We start from the raw sequence: 24925 nt of genomic DNA, 5'->3' as shown, positions 1-24925 counted from the left end.
TCTACATTATAGTAGCATGTTCCTAACTTTTATCATTTTGGAGAAAAGGTTAGACATGTCAACTATGTGAACATTAGAAATATAAAGTTTACAGAAATTTTGAAGCCATGGAAAGAATTTTTTCCCCCTAGGGTTTTTTCCCCTTGGGGGGAAAAAACCCCAAGGGTTTTTTCCCCTTGGGGGGAAAAAGAATTTTTTGGAAAAATTGAATTAATATGTAGCATTTTCATATCAAAGCTAAACTTTCTGACTGAATGACATGTCATTTATAACTTAGCATATAAAACTCTACTATTTGGCATATTTATGGAATAAAAAAACATAAACGCCTTCAATTTCTACAAGAAATATGGCAAACATACCCTCTACCTTCTCTCCTTGTATCTTAATTTTTGCTATCTGAAAGATAGGAAAAAAGAACAGTCAAAGGTAGAAAATACCTATTTCATAGGAGGCTTTTTTTCTGTGCTCCCTAAACTTTCCCAGTTTTTCAGTCAGAAAAAATTGAAAAATGGCTGGAGGAGGAGGAGGTGTTTTCCCATCATTTCCCCCCACTCACACCTTCACATCTCTAGAGAAGGTAAAGAAAGGGAAGCTGCAGGATGGACCTTCATTGTCGTCCTATACAGCTCTTTATATTTCCAGATGGTTATCTTTCTCTTTTCTCCCTTGCACATTTCCCCCTCCTAGGTGTTTTGAGCCCCATTCCTGCCACCTGTGCTGCAGGATAGGAAATAAGCCCAACTAAGCAGTCATTGGTGGGGAGTAAGGAGGTCTGTGGCATTTGCAGTAGTGAATTGATGTGTTACAGGAAGTGTTAAGCACCTTCCCTGTGTTTCTATCCTACACATGTGCCTCCCCCTCTCCTTTTGTGTTATCTTTGAGAACTTCCACTCTTCCTCTTAAGAGCTGAGGGCAGCTTAACATTCCACTGTTCCCCACTACAATTTTGTGAGAGAGGCTAAGCTGAGAGAGACATAGCACCAGCCAGGGTCACTCAGGGAGCTCCACAGGACAGTGATAATTCGATCCCAGCTCTCCTCAGTCCTAGTCCAGCACTCTATCCATATTTGCTAAAGTAACTCAAAGCTCCTCCCTTTGTTTAGTGTTTCTTAGAGCGGAACTACAAGTGATGAATTACACAGGTTGGATGCTTGTCAGCTTCCCTCAAGTTTTGATGGGAAATGTAGGCGTCCTGGTCTTGCAGCTTGACTCTCTGACTGCTGTCCAATGGACTTTTCAACTGTCACTTGTCCAACATTCCGCCAAGCTGCCTACATTTCCCATCAAAACTTGAGGGAAGCTGACAAGTGTCCAACCTGTGCCTTTTGTCACTTGTAGTTCCGCTCTTAGTCAGCTGCTTTTGAATGAAGGGTTTTGTCCAGCTAAATTGTGCTTTGTCTGTTTTCCCCCCTCACTTCCCATTCCCTATTGAATGCAACGAGATGCTGTAAATGGCTGAGTTTGGAGGCTTCCAGAGATGCTGCTTTATCCTCCTCCTGAATGTCCCTGCCTTTTATCGCTGCAGGTTTCTTGGCTCCTTGGGCACCATCATTATCAAATGCAAAGACCTGCGGATTATTCAGCTTGACATTCCTGGCATGGAGGAGTCTCTGAACATAGCTAGCTCCATTGAGGTAAGATGGTCTGTCGGAGTTGGCAGGGTGGGCCAAAGGTCTTGTTCCTCCTGATGGAGCTTTTAGAGGTTAGCGTGGTGCCTAGTTCCTGGGTGAGATATATGTGGAAGGGGAAGCTTGACTAAGAATGGAGCCAAGCATTGCTGTTTCCTCTCTTGATTCTTAAAATGTGTTTTGTGTGTGTATAATTGACATATTCTATATTAACAAATGCAAGTTCCCTTGCTCCAAAAGGTAGTTTTATATGTGATAGGCTGAAACCTAGTCCTGCTTAGCAGTCAGGTAGTTGGGCAGTGGTCGGGTTTGTTGGTTTTAGGATGTTTTCTAACATTGGGATATTAAATGTTAAGATTATTGAACTGCTTTGTATTGGAGGTATGTTTCTGTAAACCTTCTTGGATTCACTGTGGAGTGCCAAACGGTAGCACAGAAGGGGGTCGATAAATGAAGTATAAAATATGCACGACAACTCAAAAGCAGTAGTCATCAGAAATCTAAAAAGACACGTAAGAGCAGTAAAAATTAAACTTAATAACACTTCTAACCACTAAGAACAGCAAGAATAATGAATCGGCAGTAAGCCAATTGGAGAGGGGGAGGGGGACTAAGATGAACCAATAGCACAGAGGGGAAACAGCATCAAATCGAGAGGCCTTAAGCTTTTGGAAAACTAGGAATACCGAATCCTGACTGCCGCTTGGCAGTCAGGAGGCCACAGCTGAGAAAGCTCTGTCCATTTACCCACCAGCCATACTCTAGCCAATGAAGGCATAAAGGGCAGAGTACCGGAAGCTGATCTCACAGTTTGGGCAGGCCCATGTGAGCGGAGGAGGTACTTCAGATGTCCTGATGCAAAGCTATCTAGGACATTGAAGGTCAGATCAGGACTTTGATATGGGCCTGGAGACAGTGGTGACCAATGGCTTTGTGCCAAGGTGGCTGTTGTAGAGTCCCTGTGGTGGGTTCCAGTTCATACAGCCATGTTCAGGACCAACAGAAGTTCCCTGTCATTCCTCGCAAGCAGTCTTACATAAGAGTGCATTATAGCCATCTAATCTAGATGATAAGGGAATATGCTCCCTAGAGATGTTCATCTAGCACCATCTCTCCGTTCATCTTTTTAAACGGCAAAATAAAATAAGTTTTTATTTGCCAAAGCGTTTGATTGCTTCTTCCTTTTTAACTACAGCTGCTTACAATCTACTGCATTAGGGTGGTGATAACTTCTGTGTATATTCCAGAAATATAAAACATATTTTCAAAGATGTTTAATTTGAGGCAGAAGTGGTGTGTTGTAATGTTTCCAGTGTAATAAAGTGTGAGATGTAAACATGCGCTCGTCCTCTTGCAACTGTCTGAGACCATTTCTGCCCAAATAATACACTTGTTATCTACCTCTCAGATAGCAAAGTAAGATAGGTGTTTTAAGGTAGCATAAGGTACAGCAGTAAGCAGCATGCTGTCTCTCAACAGAACGTAACAGAAATTTTATATCTCTAGTGTGCATGCACAGTATCTTAAAGAGAACACAGCTGCTAGGAGGTGTGTGTGTGTTGATGGTCATTGTGACCAGTAAAAAATTATGCAAACAACAGTAGTAATAGATTAAGAAGTGAAGATGAAGCAGAGCTTTAGAATGCCTGTTGTGGCTTATTGGCCTCTTGGGGAAAAAAAGAGCATTCAGTAAACAATGTGCATCTTTCTCCCTGCAGGCACTGTCCACTCTAGATTCCATCACCCTGATGTATCCTTTCTTTTACCGGCCCATGTTTGAAGTCATTGAAGACGGCTGGCACTCCTTCTTGCCTGAGCAAGAATTTGAGCTTCTCAGTTCAGTAGTAAGTCCTACTTGAAATAGGTGTGTGCATGTGTATTAGCAAGATTTTTTTTGTCATTGTACTATTTTGTTGGATGTGAATGAATTGTAAGCCACCTTGTCTGCTGCTTTGCAGGAGAAAGGGTGGAAACAATTTATAAATACATGTGCACTCTGTATTCAGCTAACAAGGTTTTGAAGAACGGAACCTGAAGCATCAAGTGAAAACTCATGGTTTAGAGAGAGAGGGCAGTTCTCGGTGTGGGGGGGGGGGCTTCAGCTTTGGGACCAATTCCTCAAGAAGGCCTGGATAGTAACCTCATCAGTGGGATGTAGGTGAAGTATATGGACTCCTATTTTCCCCAGTGTTTAAAAGAGACGTGCAAGTATTTCAGATGTGCTGTTAGGTTTTTTGCAACAGACAGTGGTTGATGCTGGGCCCCTAGGGTGTGCTCGCCTCTGACTTCCAAATGCTATCAATGTGCCATTGATGGAGGGCTGGAAGCAGCCAGGCATCCCTTCCCTGTGCCCAAAGCCAACTGAGGATATCCTCTCTTTAGGAACTTTTTGCCTTGGCCATTAACATTTGTATTAGATTTTGATTCCTGGGAGTCTTTTGGGAGCCAGTGGTGGCTGAAAAGCGAGGCAGGAGGAACCAATAGTTTGTTTACTATTTTGGTTTTTGATTGATTTAAAAAAAAACTTTTTAATCAAACAAAAATGTGGCCCTAACTCAGCAGGCAACAGAATTTATTTTTTAATTATAATTTTTGATACAAGACTAATCAATACATTCAAGAGCTCAGAGAAATGGTTAGTTGCAGAAACCTTATGTTTAAGAAAGCATTTTAAAAAACAGATTAGAACTGTAATAGATTGGCACCTTTGTAATAGAATAGGATTGTAGTCTACTGTGATAATTATTTTCGGAATCACCAGCTTTTACTGCAGTGTCTTTACCTTATAATCCACATTCTGTATTTTTAATAGTATACCTGCTTTAAATAGCTTGTTTGCATTGTTCCCTAATTCTGTAAACCTAGTCCTACTGTATTGTTCATTGGCCGTTTTATGTTATTTGATTGCACTGTTTATATCTTTTAATCCACCATTAGTCTCAGTGAGAAAGATGATACACAAATAATAATCATATTAATTAAGAAAGTGCATAGTAAGTAGGCACATGCAAAATTGGGAAAAGTAAACAATGTTGAAAAGAAATCTCCATTGGCAGAGTAAGAATCTGGGCCGTTTCCAGACAGCTTACCTTCTGCCGCGCCATGCCGCAACATCGCGGCTCGTGCTGGAGAAAACGCGAAATACCGTGTTTTCTTGCACGAGTTTTGCGCAACATCGCGTGAGAAAACGCGATATTTCGTGTTTGCCACAGCATGAGCTGCGGCGTTGCGGCATGGAGCGGCAGAAGGTAAGCCGTCTGGAAACGGCCCTTGTTTTGGAGAATGTGTGCATCTCAAACTTGATGGCTTAAAATGACACTCATTCCCTTTTATTGATAAACTAGGAAACCATCATCTTGCTAGGTACCATATTTTGCTTAATTATTTTTGTCCCCCCAGACAAATGAATGGAGGCTGAGTTACATCAACAAAGACTTCTCTGTCTGTCCCTCTTACCCGCCAATTGTCACTGTCCCTAAATCAATTGATGATGAATCTCTTTGCAAAGTTGCCACATTTCGCCATGGTGGACGCTTCCCAGTACTCAGCTATTACCACAAGAAAAATGGGATGGTGAGTTGATGCTTTAATATATTCCGCACCTAGACACTTGTGCTTTCCTGGGACAAACCCAGATGTAAACATCCATTTGGAAAATTGTGAGTTCTGGGGAGAGATTAACTTTTTGATGCCATGTAGATAACTTTCAGGGAAGAGTATCATACCAGCAAGTCCTTCCTTCGGGACACTGGCAGCTCTCCCTCTGCTGGGTTTAAAACATTGCTTTTTCAATCATACAAAAAAGAGGGAACATCTCAAGTGCAGTCTTCTGAGTGGGTGTTTCTTAAATTTTTCTCTCGTAGCAGTAAAGGGGTACGTGTTCCCTTGAATAGATTGTCTGGATAGGTGTGGTGGAAATCCCTAAAGAGAATTTTGTGATTCCACTGCTGCCAACAGAAAATAAGTTTGACAAACTGCAATGATACTTCATGTAAACACAAATTTGGTCTTTGCGACCAGCTCAATTGTTTTGAAAGCAGTCTCAAGATTGTCGCGTCTCTGTGAACAATTTAAGGATTTTAAAAAAGCATTCACATGAACAAAGTGGAACAGTATAGATTCTAGCATCTGAGAGAACCAGGTTCATATCTGCACTCAGCCATCGTAGCTTGCTGGGTGACTTCGGGCCTGTCACACTCTCCCACCCTAATCTGCAGCCTTTTTCACATGGGCAATTTATTCCTCTCTTTTTGAGTGTTTGTTTCTCAAGGATTGGATTTGTTTTGGCCACCGACCTTTCTGCAGGCCACTTTTAATTCTGCTTTGGTTGCCATCTTTTTTTGTCTGCCTCACCATGAAATAAAGAGGATTATGTGGTAAGGCGTGGATGTCACTGTTGGCATCACCGGTGCCGTCACATCACTACCTTCCTTTTGAAAAAATTTAAATATGCCCAATCACATTATGTTATGAAAACCAGAGGCACCCAGCACTAAGGTGTTAGCAGTGAGGGAAAAAAACAGAGAAACAAAAGCAAAAGGAAACCCAACATGGTGCACGTCCAGTGTTGGCACAGAGTAATCCGAAACATGGAACTCTTTACCCCAAAAGCATAGATAGCTTTAACAGGGAAGCATCATAGTACACACAAATGTACATCCACACAGAAAATAACTGGTGCCAAATAGCCAAGTTAAACCAAAGACCTCCCTTTACTAAGAGCAGAACCACAAGTGACGAATGACACAGGTTGGACACTTGTCAGCTTCCCTCAAGTTTTGATGGGAAATGTAGGCATCCTGGTCTTGCAGCTTGGCTCTCCAACTGCTGTCCAACGGACTTTTCAACTGTCACTTGTCCAACATTCCGCCAAGCTGCCTACATTTCCCGCCAAAACTTGAGGGAAGCTGACAAGTGTCCAACCTGTGTCATTTGTCACTTGTGGTTCTGCTCTTAGCTAGTGTATTTATCTTTACTGCTGCCATGTTGGGTTGATGTTCTTATGTCAGAATTAAAAATAGAGTCCTTTGGCCACAGAAGTCAGACTAATGTATGGCTGCTAACACGACTCTGCTGTCTTTCCAGGTGATGATGCGCAGTAGCCAGCCACTCACAGGCACCAACGGGAGGCGCTGCAAGGAAGACGAGAAGCTGATCAACGCCACTCTTAGGGCCGGAAAGCGTGGCTACATCATCGACACCCGTTCTCTGAACATTGCCCAGCAAGCCCGGGCCAAAGGTGGGGGCTTTGAGCAGGAGGCCCATTATCCACAATGGAGGAGGATTCACAAATCTGTTGAGAGGTGAGTGTGAGAGATGATCTGCTGTTGGGAACATCTTTCCAATTTCTAAGGATCGGAAGTTGCAGTGCACGGAATTGGAAGCTGAAACAAGGTTGCTGAAAGTAAAGCATATGGTTGTAAATGTAATTACTAACCCACTTTCTATGGACATATCCTAATGAGAGTCCATGTAATGAATTGGCTGGAGGGCTGGATTTAGACCCAGGAGACATATATTCAAATCCCTATTCAGCGACTATTCATCCTAGAACCAATCACACACACACCACTTAACCTTCTTCAAAGGGCTGCTGTGAAGCTAAAATAAGCAGGGGATTAGAGAAAATATGTAAGCCATCCTGGGCTACTTAGAGATAAAAATGTAGTAATCGATCTTGGGGGACATTCTGTGATTAGCCTGCTGAACAACTATGGAAACATCTAAGTGGGAATTGCTTGTTGTTCATGGAAGGAAATTTGGGGATGATCTAGCCCAAGCACTTGAAAATCAGTAGGTTTTTAGTTAGTGTGCCCTTACATGTTGAATTTGTAAAGCAGATCTTCAAGGTATTGCAATCACGTTTGGTTTGCTGCTTGTAAATGGCACAGTGCAGTAATCCTAAGGGCATAAGAACTGATCTAGCACTGAGCTCTGTGACGCAGTTCTTAGGTGCCACCATTGAAAAGGCTCTAGTGTTAGCAGGGGTGGAAGAAAATAAAGCCCTTTTCCCAGAACCTTTGGCAGTGTTACCATATGCCATCAATACTGTGCAAAATGCACTGGTTCATCATAAAGGTGCTCCATATATTCCTTTAGATTTTACTTTGACAGACCAAAATAATAGGCCTGCTGCTTATTTTTTTTTATCCCTCTTTCTGCTTCATTGCTTAAAATACGTATATACTTGCTTTTCTCCTGGGCTTCCTGGGACTCAGTGTACATAACCACAGTGTAAAACCCTACCCCCCCCCCCGATTAAAGCAACACATTAAAAACAGTTTTTTTTCTTACAAGGTGGTCTGCAGAGCAGACTCATGCACGGCATACACAGTGCTGAATGGAGTTTGGTAGCCTGACTTACAGCAGTTGCAGCGGCCATGAGCAGTGAGGGAATAGGGTATGTGGCAGGCAGGGGATTAGCTCCCTCTATTCTGAACCAACACTAGTGATATAGTTTCCATATCAAAGACTTAAAGGTTGCTGTAGTTCAACAGAAACCTTTCAAAAACAAAATCCAACGGGAGGCTGCTGAATTGGAATTCATATGCAAATTTGACTCTGTCAAGCTGGGACTGAATAGGGACTATGAATGGTTATCACATTATCACAGGTAACAGATTTCCTTTACAGAGGCGGGGTCTGGGGGAGCCCAGTGGCGCCTGGCATGGGCTTTCGGGGACCACAGTTCTCTTTGTCAGATGCATCTGGCGGGGAGAGCTGTGGTTATCGAAGGCTTATACTACATAGGAATTGGATGGTCTAGCTGTTTTACTGCTGCAAACTAACAGGGCAAACTCCTTTGAAGCCTCACCCAAGCCAACTGACCCTAAAAGGACACCAAAAGGAGATGTTTACATTTACTAGCAAAGGAATGTTTTGGTTGCACCCTCCCTCTCCCCCCCAACTACATCTTCTCTCTCCTCCCCTCCTCTTCTATATTTGACCAGTTTCTGTACTATGCATCTGACGAAGAGAACTTGATTTTCGAAAGCTTATGCTACAATAAAATTGGTTAGTCTTAAAGGTGCTACTGGACTCTTTTTGATAGTTTAGTGTTGGCTCTGCTTGGGAATCTCTTTATTTTGGAGCTGCTTCCTTTGTAGTTTGCCATGTCAGTAACTCTGCTGATTCTTGTGTCACCCTGGAATCCATGCCTGCAAGAATGGAAAGAGAGACAGTTAAGACAGAATTTTATGAGTTAGCAGAAAAATGACAGAAGCCACACAGTGTTGATCAAGCTTATTTCAAAGAAGGAAGTCCAAAGAGAGAGGGAGGTGGCTCTTTTTCAGTTCTGCCTTGCAGTTCCAGGGGTGCGCTTCTGAACTAAATTCACAGCTGGATGTCTCGTGATCTGGGTAGTGTTTCAGCCACCATTTCAACCACTCTGGCTCTCAGTCTTCCCTATTACCTGTCTTCTGCTCCATTTGAAGTACCAGGAATATTGGATGTAGCAGAGGCAATATAGAGAGGGAGGCCTCAGTTAAGACCTCTATAGCCTTTAACTTTCCCCTGTTCCTGATAAGTTAAATCCTTCTAGGATACCAATCTCGTCTCTTGCCTTCTTTTCGTCTCCTGTGTCTTCCCCACCCCACTCACCTTTAGACAGCCCAATAGTGTGAGTAAAGTGTTTGTAGATAAGATCATACTGTAGTTTTTATAAGACCTTTAGGAAGCAACCTCTTTACTATTCTCACCTTTCTCTCGTGCTCGCCATAGTTGCCATTGCTCCATCCTCTCCATTCCCGTTATCAGTTCCTTCCTCCATCTTCTTGTTTCAAGTAGGCTTTGAGTCACTCCTCCTAGATGTAGGAGCACTTCAAGACAGGGCACATAGACAAATTGCCTTTGCCTTCCCCCTCCAGCACAGACCTCATTTTTGTTCATTCAGTAGCTTCAAGGCAGTGAGGGTTCCCAAGCACTTTCTCTCTCTCTCTTCGCACAGATACTGTCTTATGTCAGCAGCAATGTTATTACTACATCATGGGTGGCGCTGGTGCTTTTTAAAATTTTTTTTATTGATAATACTTATTCTCCATACAGTTATTAAATAGAATTTGTACAATGTAAAATACAACTAACAAATTACAAAATTTTAAACTTTTAAAATTCCCAGTTTCAAAATTACAACATTCCAAAATTTTCAAACTGTCGCACTTTCATAATTACAAAATTTCTGAGAGTTGATAACTAGTACATAACTATGAAAAAGTTTGCTAAGTGATGAAATACAGAAACTTACAAATATTTTAAACATATTCTAAAACCTGAAAGAACTTTAGACCTGGATGAGAACTGTTACTTTCTAGATACTCAAAAAACGGAAACCACTTCTCCACAAAATTCGTACTATATGGAAAATGCTCTGCCTGATAAATCTTATCAGCCAATTTTCAGAGATAAAATGATCCCAAATTTTTGTGAGCCAATTTTCAATCGTCGGGACTTGCTTAGACTTCCATAATGTCGCAATGGCACTCTTTGCAGCAACCAATAGGGTTTGCCGTAAGGTCCCTACGTATCAAAGGAATGTGGATCGGGTTTGTTTCCCATTGATCAAGGAAAATGATTCCTGGTGACAAAGGGATGGAATAGCCTGTCATTATTTGGATTTCTTTCTTTATTTTTTTTTGCTTTTTCCCTACAGGTACCATATCCTTCAAGAAAGCCTCATCAAGCTGGTGGAGGCCTGCAATGACCAATCACATAATATGGACCGGTGGCTGAGTAAGTTGGAGGCATCCAATTGGCTGACACACATCAAGGAGATTCTGACCACTGCCTGCTTGGCTGCTCAGTGCATTGACAGGTAATTACTTGGCATCCCCCCCCCTCAAAAATCAGGCTTCTTTGTTTCCCAGTTTTCAGAAATTTAGTAAGAATGTTAAAAGTACCCATCAAAGCCAGAGTCCATCTACTCCAGCATTCTGTGTCCTACTAGCTAATCAGTTGCTTCTGGGAAGCCTACAAGCATGAAGGCAGCAGCCCTTGGGAATTCTTTGGCATCTCCTGTTGAGGCACACTGCCTCCGATCACAGGGGTTTCATTTAGCTCTCACGACCGAGTGCCATCAATAGACTTATTTCCCTGGGGTTTGTGGCAACAAAATCCTGTAAGGTAACTCTGCCTCGCATTAAAAAAAATTGTTTATGTTTAGTCATGGTATTTTAGCATCTTACGACGTTTTATGTGATTCTTTTCTGTTTTGGGAAACTTGTCAGAAATGTGTTCTATAAATATCGAAGAAGGGTAAGTGTTGTCTGGTGCAAAATCACTCCGTTGAGCTTCATGGCTGAGTGAGGATGTGAACCGGGGCCGATTCAAGACGACTAACCTGAAGGCGCTGCATGCTGCCATGTTCCGGATCGCGACGGGGAAAATGCGGTATTTCGCGTTTTCCCCGTCGCGATCCAGAACATGGCGGCATGCAGCACCTTCAGGTTAGTCGTCTGGAATCGGCCCAGATCTTGGTGGTTTAAGATCTCAGTTCTACCACAGTGTGCTGCATTGCTCTGACTATTGGTGCCCTAAGTTTATGCCTATGAAATTTTCCTGTGTTCTCCCCCCTCCCCAACCCCCAGAGAAGGAGCATCTGTCTTGGTCCATGGGAGTGAAGGAACTGACTCAACACTACAGGTGACTTCTCTGGCTCAGATTATTTTAGATCCAAGATGCAGGACCATACGTGGCTTTGAAGCTCTGGTTGAGAGGGAGTGGCTGCAGGTAAGAACTGCTGGATACACATTCATGCATGGACAACCCAAATGTAAAGAAAAATACCTTCTTTCTGTTCCCTCACTCCCATGGCAAAGAAGCTAACGGCTTAGGTTCTACACCCCATTTAAGATGGGCCCCCAATCTGGGCAGTAACACACACGTTACTGTTAAGGATTCTGTTGATGAAAGCCTGAGGACTTTGGAGGGGGGGGAGGTGAAAAGATGATCTAAAATATGCTAAATAAGAGCTGGACATTCTCTAGGCAGAAGAGTATATGGAGAAGGAGAGAGGCCAGTGAAAAATTACACAATTTAACTTCAAATGTGCTGCTAGTCCTCGAGCTGTTTCCATTCAAATACGACACTGTTTTGTTTACTATAAAAGTAGTTTTCAGCTTTTACTTTTTTCCCAGTCTCTCACATGGCGAGCATTAAGATGCAGGTGCTAAGGTAGCATAGAGTTAACAGCAGTTCAGAGCTTTCTCATTAAGTCCTGGGCCTATTCACCATTATCTGCTTGTAGAGAACTAAGGCATTTTTATAGATATGAATTCATAAATATGCCAAATAGAATTACATCATATTCTAAATGATAGATTATAGATTTCATGCTTTTAAAACAGTGTGAGTTTAGGTTTGATAAGAGAGGAGGCATTGCTTATATTTAGACTTTTCTCACAATTTCTGGGATAGGAAGTGTTGGTAAATACCTTTGTATGCTTCAGACTGCAGAGAGCTGCCAAAAAATGGACACACAAACAATATAACCGTCACCAGCTAACTAATATCTCACTAAAGACACTTAGCAAAATTATATACAAACGTACAAAATTTTAATAGTGAAGTAAATTAAGCTCTAAGTGGACAATAAAGCAAAAACTGCTTAACAACCAGTGGTAGAACGTATGCCCCTAAGCCCGCACCAGGGAGAGGGAAAAAACGTTCCAATCAACACTCAATGTCCACAGAGTAAATCCAATTGTAGGAAGGCTAAAAAGCTCATACAAAATTAATCACAAATGCAAAGTTGAAATTCACATTCAATGAAGATTGATACACTTATCACAGGACTACACATATACATCGCCAGATTCACTGGTCAGTGACAAATCAATTTATAAGCTGTAATATAAACATTCAAATTGTAACCGCAATGGGTTAGCTAGCAAGAGGTCCCGTTTCCAGTTTCCCCTTCTTCAAAGCAGTTACAAGAACAGTGAATCAAAACAGTTCAGAGTCCATACATAGCATAGGAGTGGTGAAAAAAAACTGTTCCTTTTCTCTATGGTTTCCAGATTTTTAGAAATTTTACTTCTGTTTGATATGCAAAGCCAGCCAATTTTCTTGTCGCGTTGTTCATAAAGATTCAAGTTGCTACGCTGCATAATTTTAACTGTTGCCTTTTCTTTGGATGCATCCTGTTTGCATCATGGAACGTTCTTTGCCTTGCTCCTACAGGCTGGTCACCCGTTTCAGCTGCGCTGTGCCCAGTCAGCCTACTCAAATAGCAAGCAGAAATGGGAGGCCCCCGTCTTCCTGCTCTTCTTGGACTGCGTCTGGCAAATCCTTCGTCAATTCCCTTGTTCCTTTGAGTTCAACTACCACTTCCTCCTCATGCTCTTTGAACATTCCTATGCTTCCCAGTTTGGCACTTTCCTGGGCAACAACGAAAATGAAAGGTAGGTGAGTCTCTTGGAGGTTGAGAAGAAGGGACATTGGAAAGTTGGCATGCACAGTTGCACTGTTCATCATGTATGAGGAACTGAACACAGCATCTTCTTTGAGAGGAGTACTGACTTTAGATTTTTAAACCACACTTTAGTTGGTTGTGGACATACAAGGCTGCCTTAATCTGTATCAGTATACCTTGCCAGTTTGGTGTAGTGGTTAAGAGCGGCAGGATTCTAATCTGGAGAACTGGGTTTGATTCCCCACTCCTCCACATGTGACCTCAGTGGGTGACCTCAGTCGCAGCTCTATAGAGCTCTCTCAGCCCTGCCCACCTCACAGGATGATTGTTGTGGGGATAATAATAGCATACTTGGTAAACCGCTCTGAGCGGGTGTTAAGTTGTCCTGAAGGGCGGTATATAAATCAAATGTTATTATTATTCTCTACTCTGATTGACTGCAGTGACTTTCTGGAGTTGTGGGCACAATTCTTTTTTAATCAGCTGCTACCTAACATCATTACAGATGGGACCTGGTAAATGCAATAAGTGTGGTTTACCTCTGAGACACAAATCCTTAATGGCAAATGGTGTTACGGGTCAGATCCAAAGTGCTGTACCAACACCATGATGTGCAGTTCAGCACATACATATGCCCTGTTCCAACAGCAGAAAGTTCAGCCAAGACTCCATGATAGTGGCACCTACAGGTTCTCAGGGGCTTTTTTTGCAGGTGTACCACAAATCCCACTGACTTGCTAAATATTGTGCAGGCTGGCCACCAGTGACTTGCACTTTGCTTGGAGGTTTAGAAACAGAATAAGTGTGCGTAAGGGCATCCTTATCAGACATTGGTACTTTAATTCTTTGCCAACAGTAAGCAAATAGAATATTATACACACCTGCAGCATTTGCAAAAGTACATGCCGAGCTCTGTGTTAATTGTCAGAGCTAGATTCAGAACCAGAATCCTTTCGGTTTCTCAAGCGTTGCCATGGTGGCCCTTCCCTAGTCAAGCAAGTGGAAGTGTTTGCAGGGATCAGTATACAGATGTTTTCTTTGTTTTGTTCATTATTATCTTTCAGTTGTCAGGGAGAAAATCCAAGCGCTGGGCATGAAAAGCAAAGTCCCTCCTGGGCAGAACTCCGTACACCATATTGGCCACCCCGTGACTGACCTTTGCTCCCACCCAGTCCATTCTATTATGCAGTGTTCCTTCAACAAATAGCGGATAAGAAGTAGGATGCCTTCAGAAAGGAGGACCGCACTGATAAATATTCCTTCATTTCATTTTAAACAGGCATCTCTGAGATGTCATTCTTTAAATTTAATTTGACTTCTTGTATCTTGTAGCCATTTGAGGGTAGAGTTATCTGCATTTGGGAAAAACTGTGACAAGCTATTCTGAGCTTAGTGTGCAAGACACACATTTAAATGAGCAAAGAGAGGAGGGGGTTGAGACCAGTAGGAGCAGGACAGAGCATGATGGAAATGGGCATTTCATGCACAAGATCCCAGTCTCAGTATTCGCGTTGCCACCCAAGGCATTGCTTGGCTGGAGATGCCAAAAGAACCCTTGGCGTGCCTGTTGACAATGTGCCTCTTGAAAAGTGGGCTCTTATATCCTGTAAACCTCCTTTTAGTGGGATGTTAACTGGCATGTGAGTTTGTAGTCCAAAATGAATTAGGTCCAGTGGAGGATATCCATGGATGGAAGGGATTTCTATGAACAGAGTATATCTTCCCCATCTTACTGTGGCCCAAAATACTACTCAAATACCTCTCCCAGGAACAGCAGTAGGAGGAGAAGTTGGAGATCTACTGCATGGGAGGGAGAATCACCGTCTCATCTATGGCATCCAAGATGATACCTAGTAACTGACCTCCATATGTTACAACTTACGAACATTTTCCAAGGTTGTCTTGCTCTTCTTCTTGAGCCGTTTCTTCTTTGTTGGTGAATCAGCTGGCTTTCCTATGTGTGCTCTGATGTTTCCTGCCACAAGAGGCAACCTGTCTGTTGTGTTACTGAATGGTTTTATTGAAAGGTCATGCCTGTTTACCCAGGAAATACAAAGAATGAGGGATTCTGTCTCTGCATTTTCTCTTCTCTCTCTGCTTTCTTTTCTTTTATTCCCTTTATTTACACACAAGCTAAGGCCAATTGCATTGTGTGCTTCTGTCTGAGCCATTATGGAGCAAAGTTCTTGCGCCTGCATAAATAAGCGCAGAGGCCCTTCTCTTTTCCCAGGTGTGAGGTGTGATTTCACAAGCTTTCATCACCGATCCTTCCCACTCCCCTTCTCCAAGTGCTCTCACACATGATGGAGAACTCTTTCACAGCAGTAATCTGCTCTCTTCATACAGAAGCTGTGAGAGACTCATGTCGCCTCTGTCTTTCCCAAACGCCTTGTGCAAAATGAAGTGCAACACTCAGATAAGAACAGTGGAATTGTGCCATGTTGCTTGTTTTGCTTCTTTGTGCCATGTTGCTTCTTTCCATCCTCAAAATAATTCTCCTGCCCTCAATGTCCAGTGCAAAGTGAGCCCATGCCATTTCAGGTATCGGAGAAGTAACGGGGAGGAACCCCACTTCTTTAACTTCTCTCCGTTGCCCTGAACAAAGAGATTGTAAAAGTGTCACTCTCTCGAGTTTGTTTCTGTCCATAGAGGATTTGCGAGAGGAAGCTTGGTGCTTGCAATCTGCTGGAATGAATGGTTCACATAATGGGGAAGGGCCATCACTTTGGTAATCACATTTTGAAGCCCTGTAAAGAATATTCTAGTGTCAGTCTTGGAACATTCAGCTCCCTTCCCTCATATTTCAATTGGTCACTGACTGTAGTCCATATACTGGAATTTACATAATGGTTTGCTTTTAAGACAGGCAGGAATCATTCTCAGTGTGGTGGTGGGGTTCTGGGGTGCCCTGGAAAATTCTGGATATCGTAAAGCACCAGCCGTCTGAGTCAAGGAATCAACAGCCCTTCAGAGAGAAATACTCTTGTGCTCTTCTCATTTTTCCTGCTGTGGGAACAGAACAACCGCTAGTGTATAAAGCAGGGATGCGTACAAAATCTCTCAGATACTTCATTTATTGTTAAAACTCTTGACTTCACTTGCAGCTTTTCGGGTGTTCCTCAAAGTTCACCTTGAATTTTGGTGCAGATGAAATTTGGCAGCTACTCCGTAAGAGTTTGCCCAATGAAGTGATTATGAAGATCTGCCTGCCTTTCCTCCTTTCGTTGTCAGGCACCTTGGGATTCATTTGGTGAATGGAGGGGGAGGACTAAGGTGATGTTTGTCAAACGAGCAGTTGGGTAATGCAGATTTCTCTGCCAGGTGTAAGCTCAAGCTGCCCCAGAAGACGATGTCCTTGTGGTCTTGGGTGAATCGGCCTGAAGAACTCAACAGGTTCAAGAATCCTCTCTTTGAGGCCAATAGTCTGGTGATCTGGCCCTCAGTTGCACCGCAGAGTCTGCAGCTCTGGGAAGGTATGATGGCCTGACTGGGATGTAGAGAGAGTGTAGTGTAGCCGTTAAGAATCAGTCCATGTGTTGCAACTTTCCTATTTTTTATGGGGGAAGAATGGTGGGAGGCTCGTTTTGAGTGGTGGGGAGGCAGACAGCGGTGTGTCTTAACATTTTTCCTCCTGGTTATTTTTCCACTCCTAGTCATACGTGTCAGCCAATTTTCTTCCTTGGAGGAAAAATAACGGGAAAGCAGCTTGGAAGAGTGGGACTGTGGTGGGAGAGGCCAAGAATGAACCTTTATCTACATTCCTGGTCCTCGGCTCAACATCAGCCTCCAGCGGCTGCTTCTCATTGAAAAATAAATACAGTTCTAGAATGCTATTCAGAACTGCGTGTCATGTGTGATTTCACCTTACTTGACTGAATTGCAGACTAACAGTGAAATCCTAAGCAGAGTTACTCCAGTCTAAGCCCATTGAAATCAGTAGGCTTAGACTGGAGTAACTCTGTTTAGGATTCCACTGTAAGAGGTTTGCTTCGACCATGAGCTTCCTAGGTGGCTTAAGGCAAGCCATTGTCTCTTAACATCAGACCCCTTGCTGCCCTGTGGGGATTATAGAATGGTTCTGAGAACTATATAATGTGTCTGAAGCAGTTCCGAGCAGTTCTGTTCACATGAAGCTGCCTTATACTGAGCCGAACCTTTGGTCTATGATGGGCTGCAGCTCTCCAGGGTTGCAGCTCAAGGTCTTTTACATCACCTTTTACCTGAATCTTTTTTGTTTGAAATGGAGATTCCAGGGATGCTTACCTGATGTGTAAAGAAAGGGGTTTGAAGTTCTTGCACCCAATCTTTTCCTGTTGCATGGGAAATATTAAGGAAAACTGCAAAACCTGTCACAACTTGGCTGGGGTGTTTTCTTCCCTAAGAATGCCGAGAAAGGCCGAGTGCCAGGGGGTTCTTGCCACTGACATTGCGATGTACATCATCGTTCTGTATTAGCTGTATCATCCACTTTATTACCCTGCCGTTTTGTCATGTTTAGAGGAAGAGTGGGTGCGCCTGCTGCTGTTTAACAAAACACAACTATTTCTCCAGGAGTCTTCCTCCGTTGGAACCGATCCTCCAAATTTCTAGATGAATCCTATGAAGAAATGATCAATATCATCAAATATAACAAGGAACTTCAAGTGAAAGTGAATATGCTGAGGAGGCAGCTGGCGGAGCTGGAGACAGATGACAGCACACAGGATGATGGGATGCCAGAGAGTCCCTGATGATGTGCTGGGCTCACAGCCAAGGTTTTCCCCGTTTGGCTGGGCGAGTTACCACTACATTAAGCACTTGATAGAAGACTTGCATGCGCTCAAGGTCCTTTTTGATGCAGTTGATTTTGAACCCCTTTGCTTCTCAATCCCTCTCTTGACACCATAGTCATTCACATCCTAACAGTCTCATTTCTTTGGTTTTTCTCATAGGAGCAAAAGTGTCTTCACTGAATTCCTCGCACTGTCCTTTGCTGGCAAATTCTGCCACCGGTAATAAACTGTGTAGTTCCAGGGTCGACTGTGGCTCATAAAAAGCTGTTGACCCTCATCAGTGTGATGGCCAGTATAGAAGTTCTTTAGCTTAGACAAGAAAGAGACTTTGGACTGAACTTGACAACATTAGCCTTTTGCAAACCATGCCATTTTAGGGGGAAATATACCCATTCTCTCCCCCTCCGCTGCAACCTACCTTTTCCCAGATTCGAGGATGTTTTTAGTTTGTCCCTGAAAACCAGAAATGAATAGCTGTTTCCTGAGCTGCCGGTTCAGCACTGTAAGATGCAGCTAAGGAGTGTTGGGAGGGTCATGAAAATGAGAGGCTGCTGCTGCACTTGAAAATATTATTACACGCTTGGCGTAGACTACAATCTTAACATCTGGTTTAGAGTTGATTCATATATCCCTAGGTCAGTACATATCGGAGTCCTCCCAGCTGCCACTTCATACTGCATTTTAAATACTCCCCATTAGGAGTGCAAGGGAAATGGGGAATCTTGCATGTGGAAAGCTAGCATAAAAAGCAGAATCCTTTTTGATGTTACGTAAGATTTCCAGGGAATTCCTGTTAAGGAAGACACGTTCATTCAAATGATCCTGCAGATAAGATGCAGTACGATCTTGGAAAGGCTGTAGCAGATGCTTTTCCCCTGCATATTTGAATTGACTCTTAGCTTTGTGCATGGGGAAAGACAAGTGGAGGCAGCATTGCTCAGGGAATGAATAAACCCAGCCAGCCTGACAAAGTTTGCTTCCTATCAGAAACTGGTCTGAAAATTATTGTGCTGGCTGTGCAATGTCCCATCACTGCACTACTTCTGCTACTTGGTGTCAGGCTTCACCCCACAAGGGCAACACAATCTCAAAACATCAATCACTGCAAAATTAGAGTATGTTTTAATGGATAAGTACTAATTCCACTATCTCTACTGCAGCTCATTTTTAAAAGATAGGTATAGCCAATATAGTTTTAAAACCTACCCCCAGTATTAGTGAGCTGTTCTATATCCAGAGTGGACAACTGGCAATTTGGCCTGCTAATGTCCCCATTCTCTTTCACGCAGAAACACCCCACCTGATTAATAGGGCAAAGAATCCCTCAATTTACATTACAGAATGGCATGTAGGGGTTCTTAATTCTGCATGATTCCCAGTAAGACGTCTCCCTTGAGTCCTACGATGATGTTGAACTAGGCAAAGTAGGTTGGAGGTTGCTGCACGCTTTGGCTCAATGAATATTATCCTGTGGCATAAAGGCATGGAGCTTGCAAAATGTCTCAATGTGCACAGAACTGTCAGTCTTGGTATATGGAAGTGTAAGCAAAGAAGCGCAAGTTTCTGGACAGTACCACCCAGAAGGGTACAGGAGGAATGGCGTCTTCCTACCCTGTCACCTTACTTCAAAATGGGTTTCTGTTTAAGTGCCGAATCTTGAAGAACTTTGTGTACAATATTTAAAAGACAGCTGTGGGTCACCTTTGAAGGTTGGCTGTTGAGATTCATAAATCTTGATTGCACTGTTTAGAATTAGCTAATTATATTGGTGCTTTTTATTTTTTGTTGGGTTTTGTTCAAAGGGATTTGTAAATACTTTATTTATATTTTTCACAAGTTATTTGCATGGTTTAGAAATTGCATTATTAGTGTGTGGGGGGGACGTCACTAATTGTAGCATCAGTCCTGTTAGTAGAGTGGCGCTTAATGTGGGCTTCATCAAAGCCAGGGGTCCTTGAGACGTAGTAGTTTGGGACTGCACAAACCCCTTTTTGAGCACCATTGCACACTACTAATAACTCTGAGAATTAGTCTTCTGGCTGTATGAGGAATTCTTTGATGAAGACTTCAGAGAACTACATTTCCAGGAATGTTAGTTAGGAGCCATAATGGTTAAACCTATAGGATAAACCTGTCATAAGTGGCATCGTTAGCCTCCCTTTTTCCTCATTGTTAACATTCTCCTTTGTGGTTGGGCAACCAAATTTTGCCATTTCTTCTGAAAGTAAAAATTATTTGTACGTACTACCCAAAAAAGCAAAGTCACTTCTGAAACTTGTTGCAATAGATATGAGATTACACTACCCCTTATTTTTTAAAATTCTTAAGCTGCAGTCTCTTTCTGGAGGATCTCTTTTGACACAAGTTATAAACTTGTGGAGTTGAATACTATGCAGAAAAATGGAGAAGCCCTTTCGGTGCAAGCAAATGAGACCCGCTGTTAATTTCTTGTTCAGCTTCTCTGATAACAAATCTCCCCCCAGGATCTGCACATCAGAGGAAACTGGATAACCTGCTGTGTTTGACAGAAGTCACGTCCTTGTCATGTAGCCAGTATGTCTCACCAGGTTTTTATTTTGTATGTTCACGTTGTATGTTCCTCCTCCAAAGCGTGTTTGAACCAGCTTTCCCTTAGCCCCAGCTTTAAAACAGGTTTGCTAGCCTAGTTTTCAGTGAACATTTATGGAGCTAATTTCCTGATTGGGCTGATTAATATGCCTCTAGCATATGATCTGAATATTTTATTCCACAATAAGAGATTGTGGCCAGTTGCTTATTTTTCAAAATACCTTGGTTTTTAAAAGAATGTGATGTAGGATATTAATACTTGTCCACCAGTGATACTTAATAGAAATCCTTGTTATGTTTTATCCCAAACGGTATTGCCAAGGATGTATCTATTGTATACCTAGCCAGTGCCAGGGGTCATCTTGGTCAAGCAAATGCCAGGGGGGTTCATAGTTGGTGGGAAGCCTGCTGAGCTGAATGACTCAAAGCACCTTGTGCCTGGTCCCCTGAAAGATCAGAGGAGGGGACAGCATCTCATCCTACACTTGGACAGAGACTAAGTGAATATGGGAATGGACAGTGGGGAATGCAAATTGAGGTGGACGGTGGACATATTGAAGAACTCTGCTGGCTCGCAGGTTCTGCCCATCCATCACTGGTTGAAGAGACCCACAGATAATTTTTGCCCAAGGAGACAGATTCCTAAGCTGTTTGTGTTGGTTCCTCAGAATTCCCCGAGTTCATATGACCTTAAAAAAGAAACGACTTATAAAAGTAATCTCCATCCTACCCACTAGAGATCTGTAGATATGTCGGTCTGAACATCATCCAGGAGAAATTTCAGCGGTCCTGTTATTTGCATCTCTAACTGGTAGCACTGGCATCTAAATTATTTTATGATTAGCTGTGTTTGATCATCTTGAGAAGAATGTAAAAAGCCATGGCTGCCAAGCCAAAGGAAGAACTGTTGTAATAGATCTTATACTTCTGCTTTGAACCTAAATGTATTTTGATTGTACTCCCAGCTTATACCCTACACACTTCACAGTGCCTTGTGCTGTGGTTCAGACACCTGTTACAACTTGGATATTGTGGCCCTACATTCTAGACAAGATACAAGACACTTCCCCCACCCTCCTTAAATATATGTTAATTGGCAAAAGATAACATGAGCATTGCAAAAGGAGTCTAGTATCCTTTGGGGGTGAACTGATTGTATTTGGGATCGAATGTTTTTTTAATGTGGCAATCTGTTTTTGAGTGCACTATTGTCTGTATCTACATCTTCAGTGTTTAACTTGCACATTGGTGTCTTTATTGCTTTATTAAGCCTTGCAAACAAAAGAACTTTTCAGTAAAGTAGGAAAATGTCAGTCTGTAAGCAGATCTGTGTGCAGTTGAGTAGCGCCATCTGTAACATCCCACAGGCCATGGTAACCATTACCTATTAGAAGCTAAGTGGTAACTATATCTTGGTTCCAAATCTGGGCCTGCTGCTACTTCAGTTTTAATTTTTAAATGATCCAAGCTGGCAGCACCAGGGAGAAATGTGTGCTACCCTGCTGGAGCACGTTTGCTTTTTTTTATGGATTTGCAGTCCTGAATATTGCTACACAGTCCTTATTGAAAAGAGGTTAATAAAGAAATACAAGGAGAACAATGTATATATGTCATGCATTTTTTAAAAATACTTATATTCCACTGTTCAGACAATTGTCTCTCAAAGGGGCTTATGTCAGTCTAGAGAGGATTGCAAACTAAAAAGACAAGGTAATAATTAAAAACAACAACAACATTCGATTTATATACTGCCCTTCAGGACAACTTAATGCCCACTCAGAGCAGTTTACAAAGTATGTTGTTGTTATCCTCACAATAAATCACCCTGTGAGGTGGGTGGGGCTGAGAGAGCTAGAAGCGGTGACTGACCCAAGGTCATCCTGCTGGCTTCAAGTGGAGGAGTGAGGATTCAAACCTGGTTCTCCAGATTAGAGTCCTGTATGTGAAGGGAAGGAAAAGACAAAAGATGAAGGTCAGTCTGCAGTGACGTAATTTATATTCCAGCTGATCCTCCCCCTCATTGGTGTTCTTGGAAGGTAGAAGGTGCAGTTTCCCAGTGTTCTCTTTAACCTCTGCCCATTGACAGAAGCGGCAGCGTCCCCCTTGTTTCCCTGGCAGTGACAGCAGACTTCCAGATAGAGGAGAAGCAGCAAATTTCCTCTAGCTGCTTATTTTCTGGCTGAGGTCAGGCAGATCTTGAAATGGTACCATTGGAAGGGCTGTAATCTTCCTATAACCTTTGCCCTTCTAGCCAGGGACAAGAGCTAAATTATCTTTCCCTCATTTTTGCACTCCCTGGACAGCTGGCAATGAAAAGAGGTCTGTAATGATAACTGCAGATTTCATAGATGTAGTATAAAAGATCTGAGTTAAAACTTTTCAGACTTCATGAAGCTGCTGTATTTCCATTTCTTTCTTGCCATCCTTTCAAGTTAATTTACTCTGCTTTATGGACAGGTTCTCACTCAAAGGGGTATTTGAGTTTGGATTATTGGCATTTCTCAATTTTTTTCCAGCTTACGGTGGCCTCCTCCTAAACTTAACCCGTGTCCTAGGACCCCTGAATCCCAAAACCACCATCCGCTCCATGGTCATGTACCTGCAGCCTACTGCAAGGATATGCAGATTGATACACTAATTCAATACCAGCCTTAGAACGGGGAATAGAACAAGATGTCACAAACAGAATATCCTAAAATAGCACATGGGGAACTCTCTTTAAAACAAAGTTGCAGCTCTTCCTGAGCTTGCTTTTGTCTGGTTGTTTGTAAGGATTACACCAAAATGATGTTTATGGAAAGCTTTGAGGACTTCCCAGTGCTCTATAAATAGCAAGAAGCTGGAGATTAATAATACTTATCACCCTGTTATGAAAAGACAAGATTCACTGGAAAATACAATGATACTAGAAAAAGTGGAAGGCAGTAGGAAAAGAAGAAGACCCGACATGAGATGGATTAACTCAATAAAGGATGCAATGGCCTCCAGTATGCAACACCTGAGCAAGGCTGTCAGTGATAGGACGTTCTGGAGGTCATTCATTCATAAGGTTACCATAAATCAGAGGACATGGGCAGATATACAAAGCAATCCCAAACAGGACTACTCAAAATCATAATCAGGTCTATGGAGTGAAGCTTACTCCCAGGAAAGTGTTTTTAGGAGCATAAGGATAATTTCCTAAAGATTCTTTCCCCTCATTTAGCTTTCTTTATAAATAGTCCTACATTACTGTCAGCATTACTCTCTTTTGATTGTTTCAGGTGATTAGGTTTCCTATCTGTTTAAGCTGATTGTACCTCTGCTTTGTACTTTTGCATCCTTACAACATGCCTCCAACCTTTTCACTGGGATATAAAGACTCAGGGATCTCTATTCCTAATTGTATCTGATGAAGGGAGCTTTGACTCTCAAAAGCTTTTGCCCTTAAAATCTTGTTGGTCTTTTAAGATGCTACTGGACTCAAATCTTGCTGTCCTATTTTGTTTGGTTGGCTATTGCTCTGACATACTTTATAGAAAGCTTTCACTTTGGAGTGAAAGATGCAAGGGATATAAGCACAGCAATTGAGAGGTATTCCCCCTTCAAATTTAATCTCGAATATAAACTCACCAGATAGGATGGCAGTTATCAGCCTCAACTGCCACCACCACTTCTGCTTGCAATATGTGGAAAATACTGGCCTGCCTTCCAGGGTTACTGAAAGAATGACTGGGAAGTGCTTTGCACACTGACTATGCAAAACAATTGCAAAATATTTATCCCAATATTTTTCTCAGCGTGCCTTACTGTAACTGGTAACCTCACGCACTAGTTCGGACATGACAGCATCAAAGCTGCAGTCTGATCTCAATACTCAGTGGGAGGAAATCAGATAAACAGGACTTACTTCTGAGTAAACAGGGACAAGACAGCTCTGCAATCTCCAAAACACCTGTTCCCATTCAAAGACTAGGGCTTTCCTCGTGCCCAGCAACACTTTTCTCTTTGCCCACCTCTCCATCCTGTTTAATATCCAGCCCAAAGAAGAGTTTTAGATAGGGTTGCCAACTCTGGCTTGGGTAATTCCTGGAGATTGCCTGTGGAGGATAGTGTTTAGGGGATGGGAGCGAGCTCAGTGAGGATGTGATACCACACAGCTGCTGTAGCTTAGTGGTTAAGTGGCTGAGAGCGGGACCACAAGTGACGCCTGACACAGGTTGGACACTAGTCAGCTTCCCTCAAGTTTTGATGGGAAATGTAGGCATCCTGGTCTTGCAGCTGGGCTCTCCGACTGCTGTCCAATGGACTTTTCAACTGTCACTTGTCCAACATTCTGCCAAGCTGCCTACATTTCCCATCAAAACTTGAGGGAAGCTGACAAGTGTCCAACCTGTGTCATTTGTCACTTGTGGTCCCGCTCTGAGTTCTGAGTCAGCACTCTGCTGGTTCAGCTCTCACTACTGCCATGAACTGAAAGTGGGTGGGAAGGGACCAGTTGGAGCTTTTGCCCAGTAGGGCTTCTGACTAGCTGTGCAGATTTTAGAAAAACGGCTTCTGCAGCAGCT

The 24925-nt window shown here is 42.6% G+C and overlaps 1 protein-coding gene across 1 annotated transcript in view; it reads left to right on the top strand.

Moving 5' to 3' along the window:
- Nucleotides 1–21968, top strand: part of LOC129337017 (myotubularin-related protein 9) — a 28354-nt gene extending 6386 nt beyond the window's left edge. Inside the window, exons 3-11 of the mRNA XM_054990461.1 lie at nt 1529–1637; nt 3350–3475; nt 5031–5204; nt 6717–6934; nt 10279–10440; nt 11213–11354; nt 12807–13027; nt 16360–16511; nt 17590–21968. Of these exons, the coding sequence (XP_054846436.1) occupies nt 1529–1637; nt 3350–3475; nt 5031–5204; nt 6717–6934; nt 10279–10440; nt 11213–11354; nt 12807–13027; nt 16360–16511; nt 17590–17768 (1483 nt within the window). The 3' untranslated portion in view covers nt 17769–21968. The remainder of the gene's footprint in view (nt 1–1528; nt 1638–3349; nt 3476–5030; nt 5205–6716; nt 6935–10278; nt 10441–11212; nt 11355–12806; nt 13028–16359; nt 16512–17589) is intronic.
- The last annotated feature ends 2957 nt before the right edge of the window (nt 21969–24925 follow it).

Source organism: Eublepharis macularius, chromosome 10 (genome assembly GCF_028583425.1).
Source record: "Eublepharis macularius isolate TG4126 chromosome 10, MPM_Emac_v1.0, whole genome shotgun sequence".
In the NCBI taxonomy this organism is placed as follows: Eukaryota; Metazoa; Chordata; class Lepidosauria; order Squamata; family Eublepharidae; genus Eublepharis; species Eublepharis macularius.
This window is presented reverse-complemented; position numbering and strand designations above follow the sequence as displayed.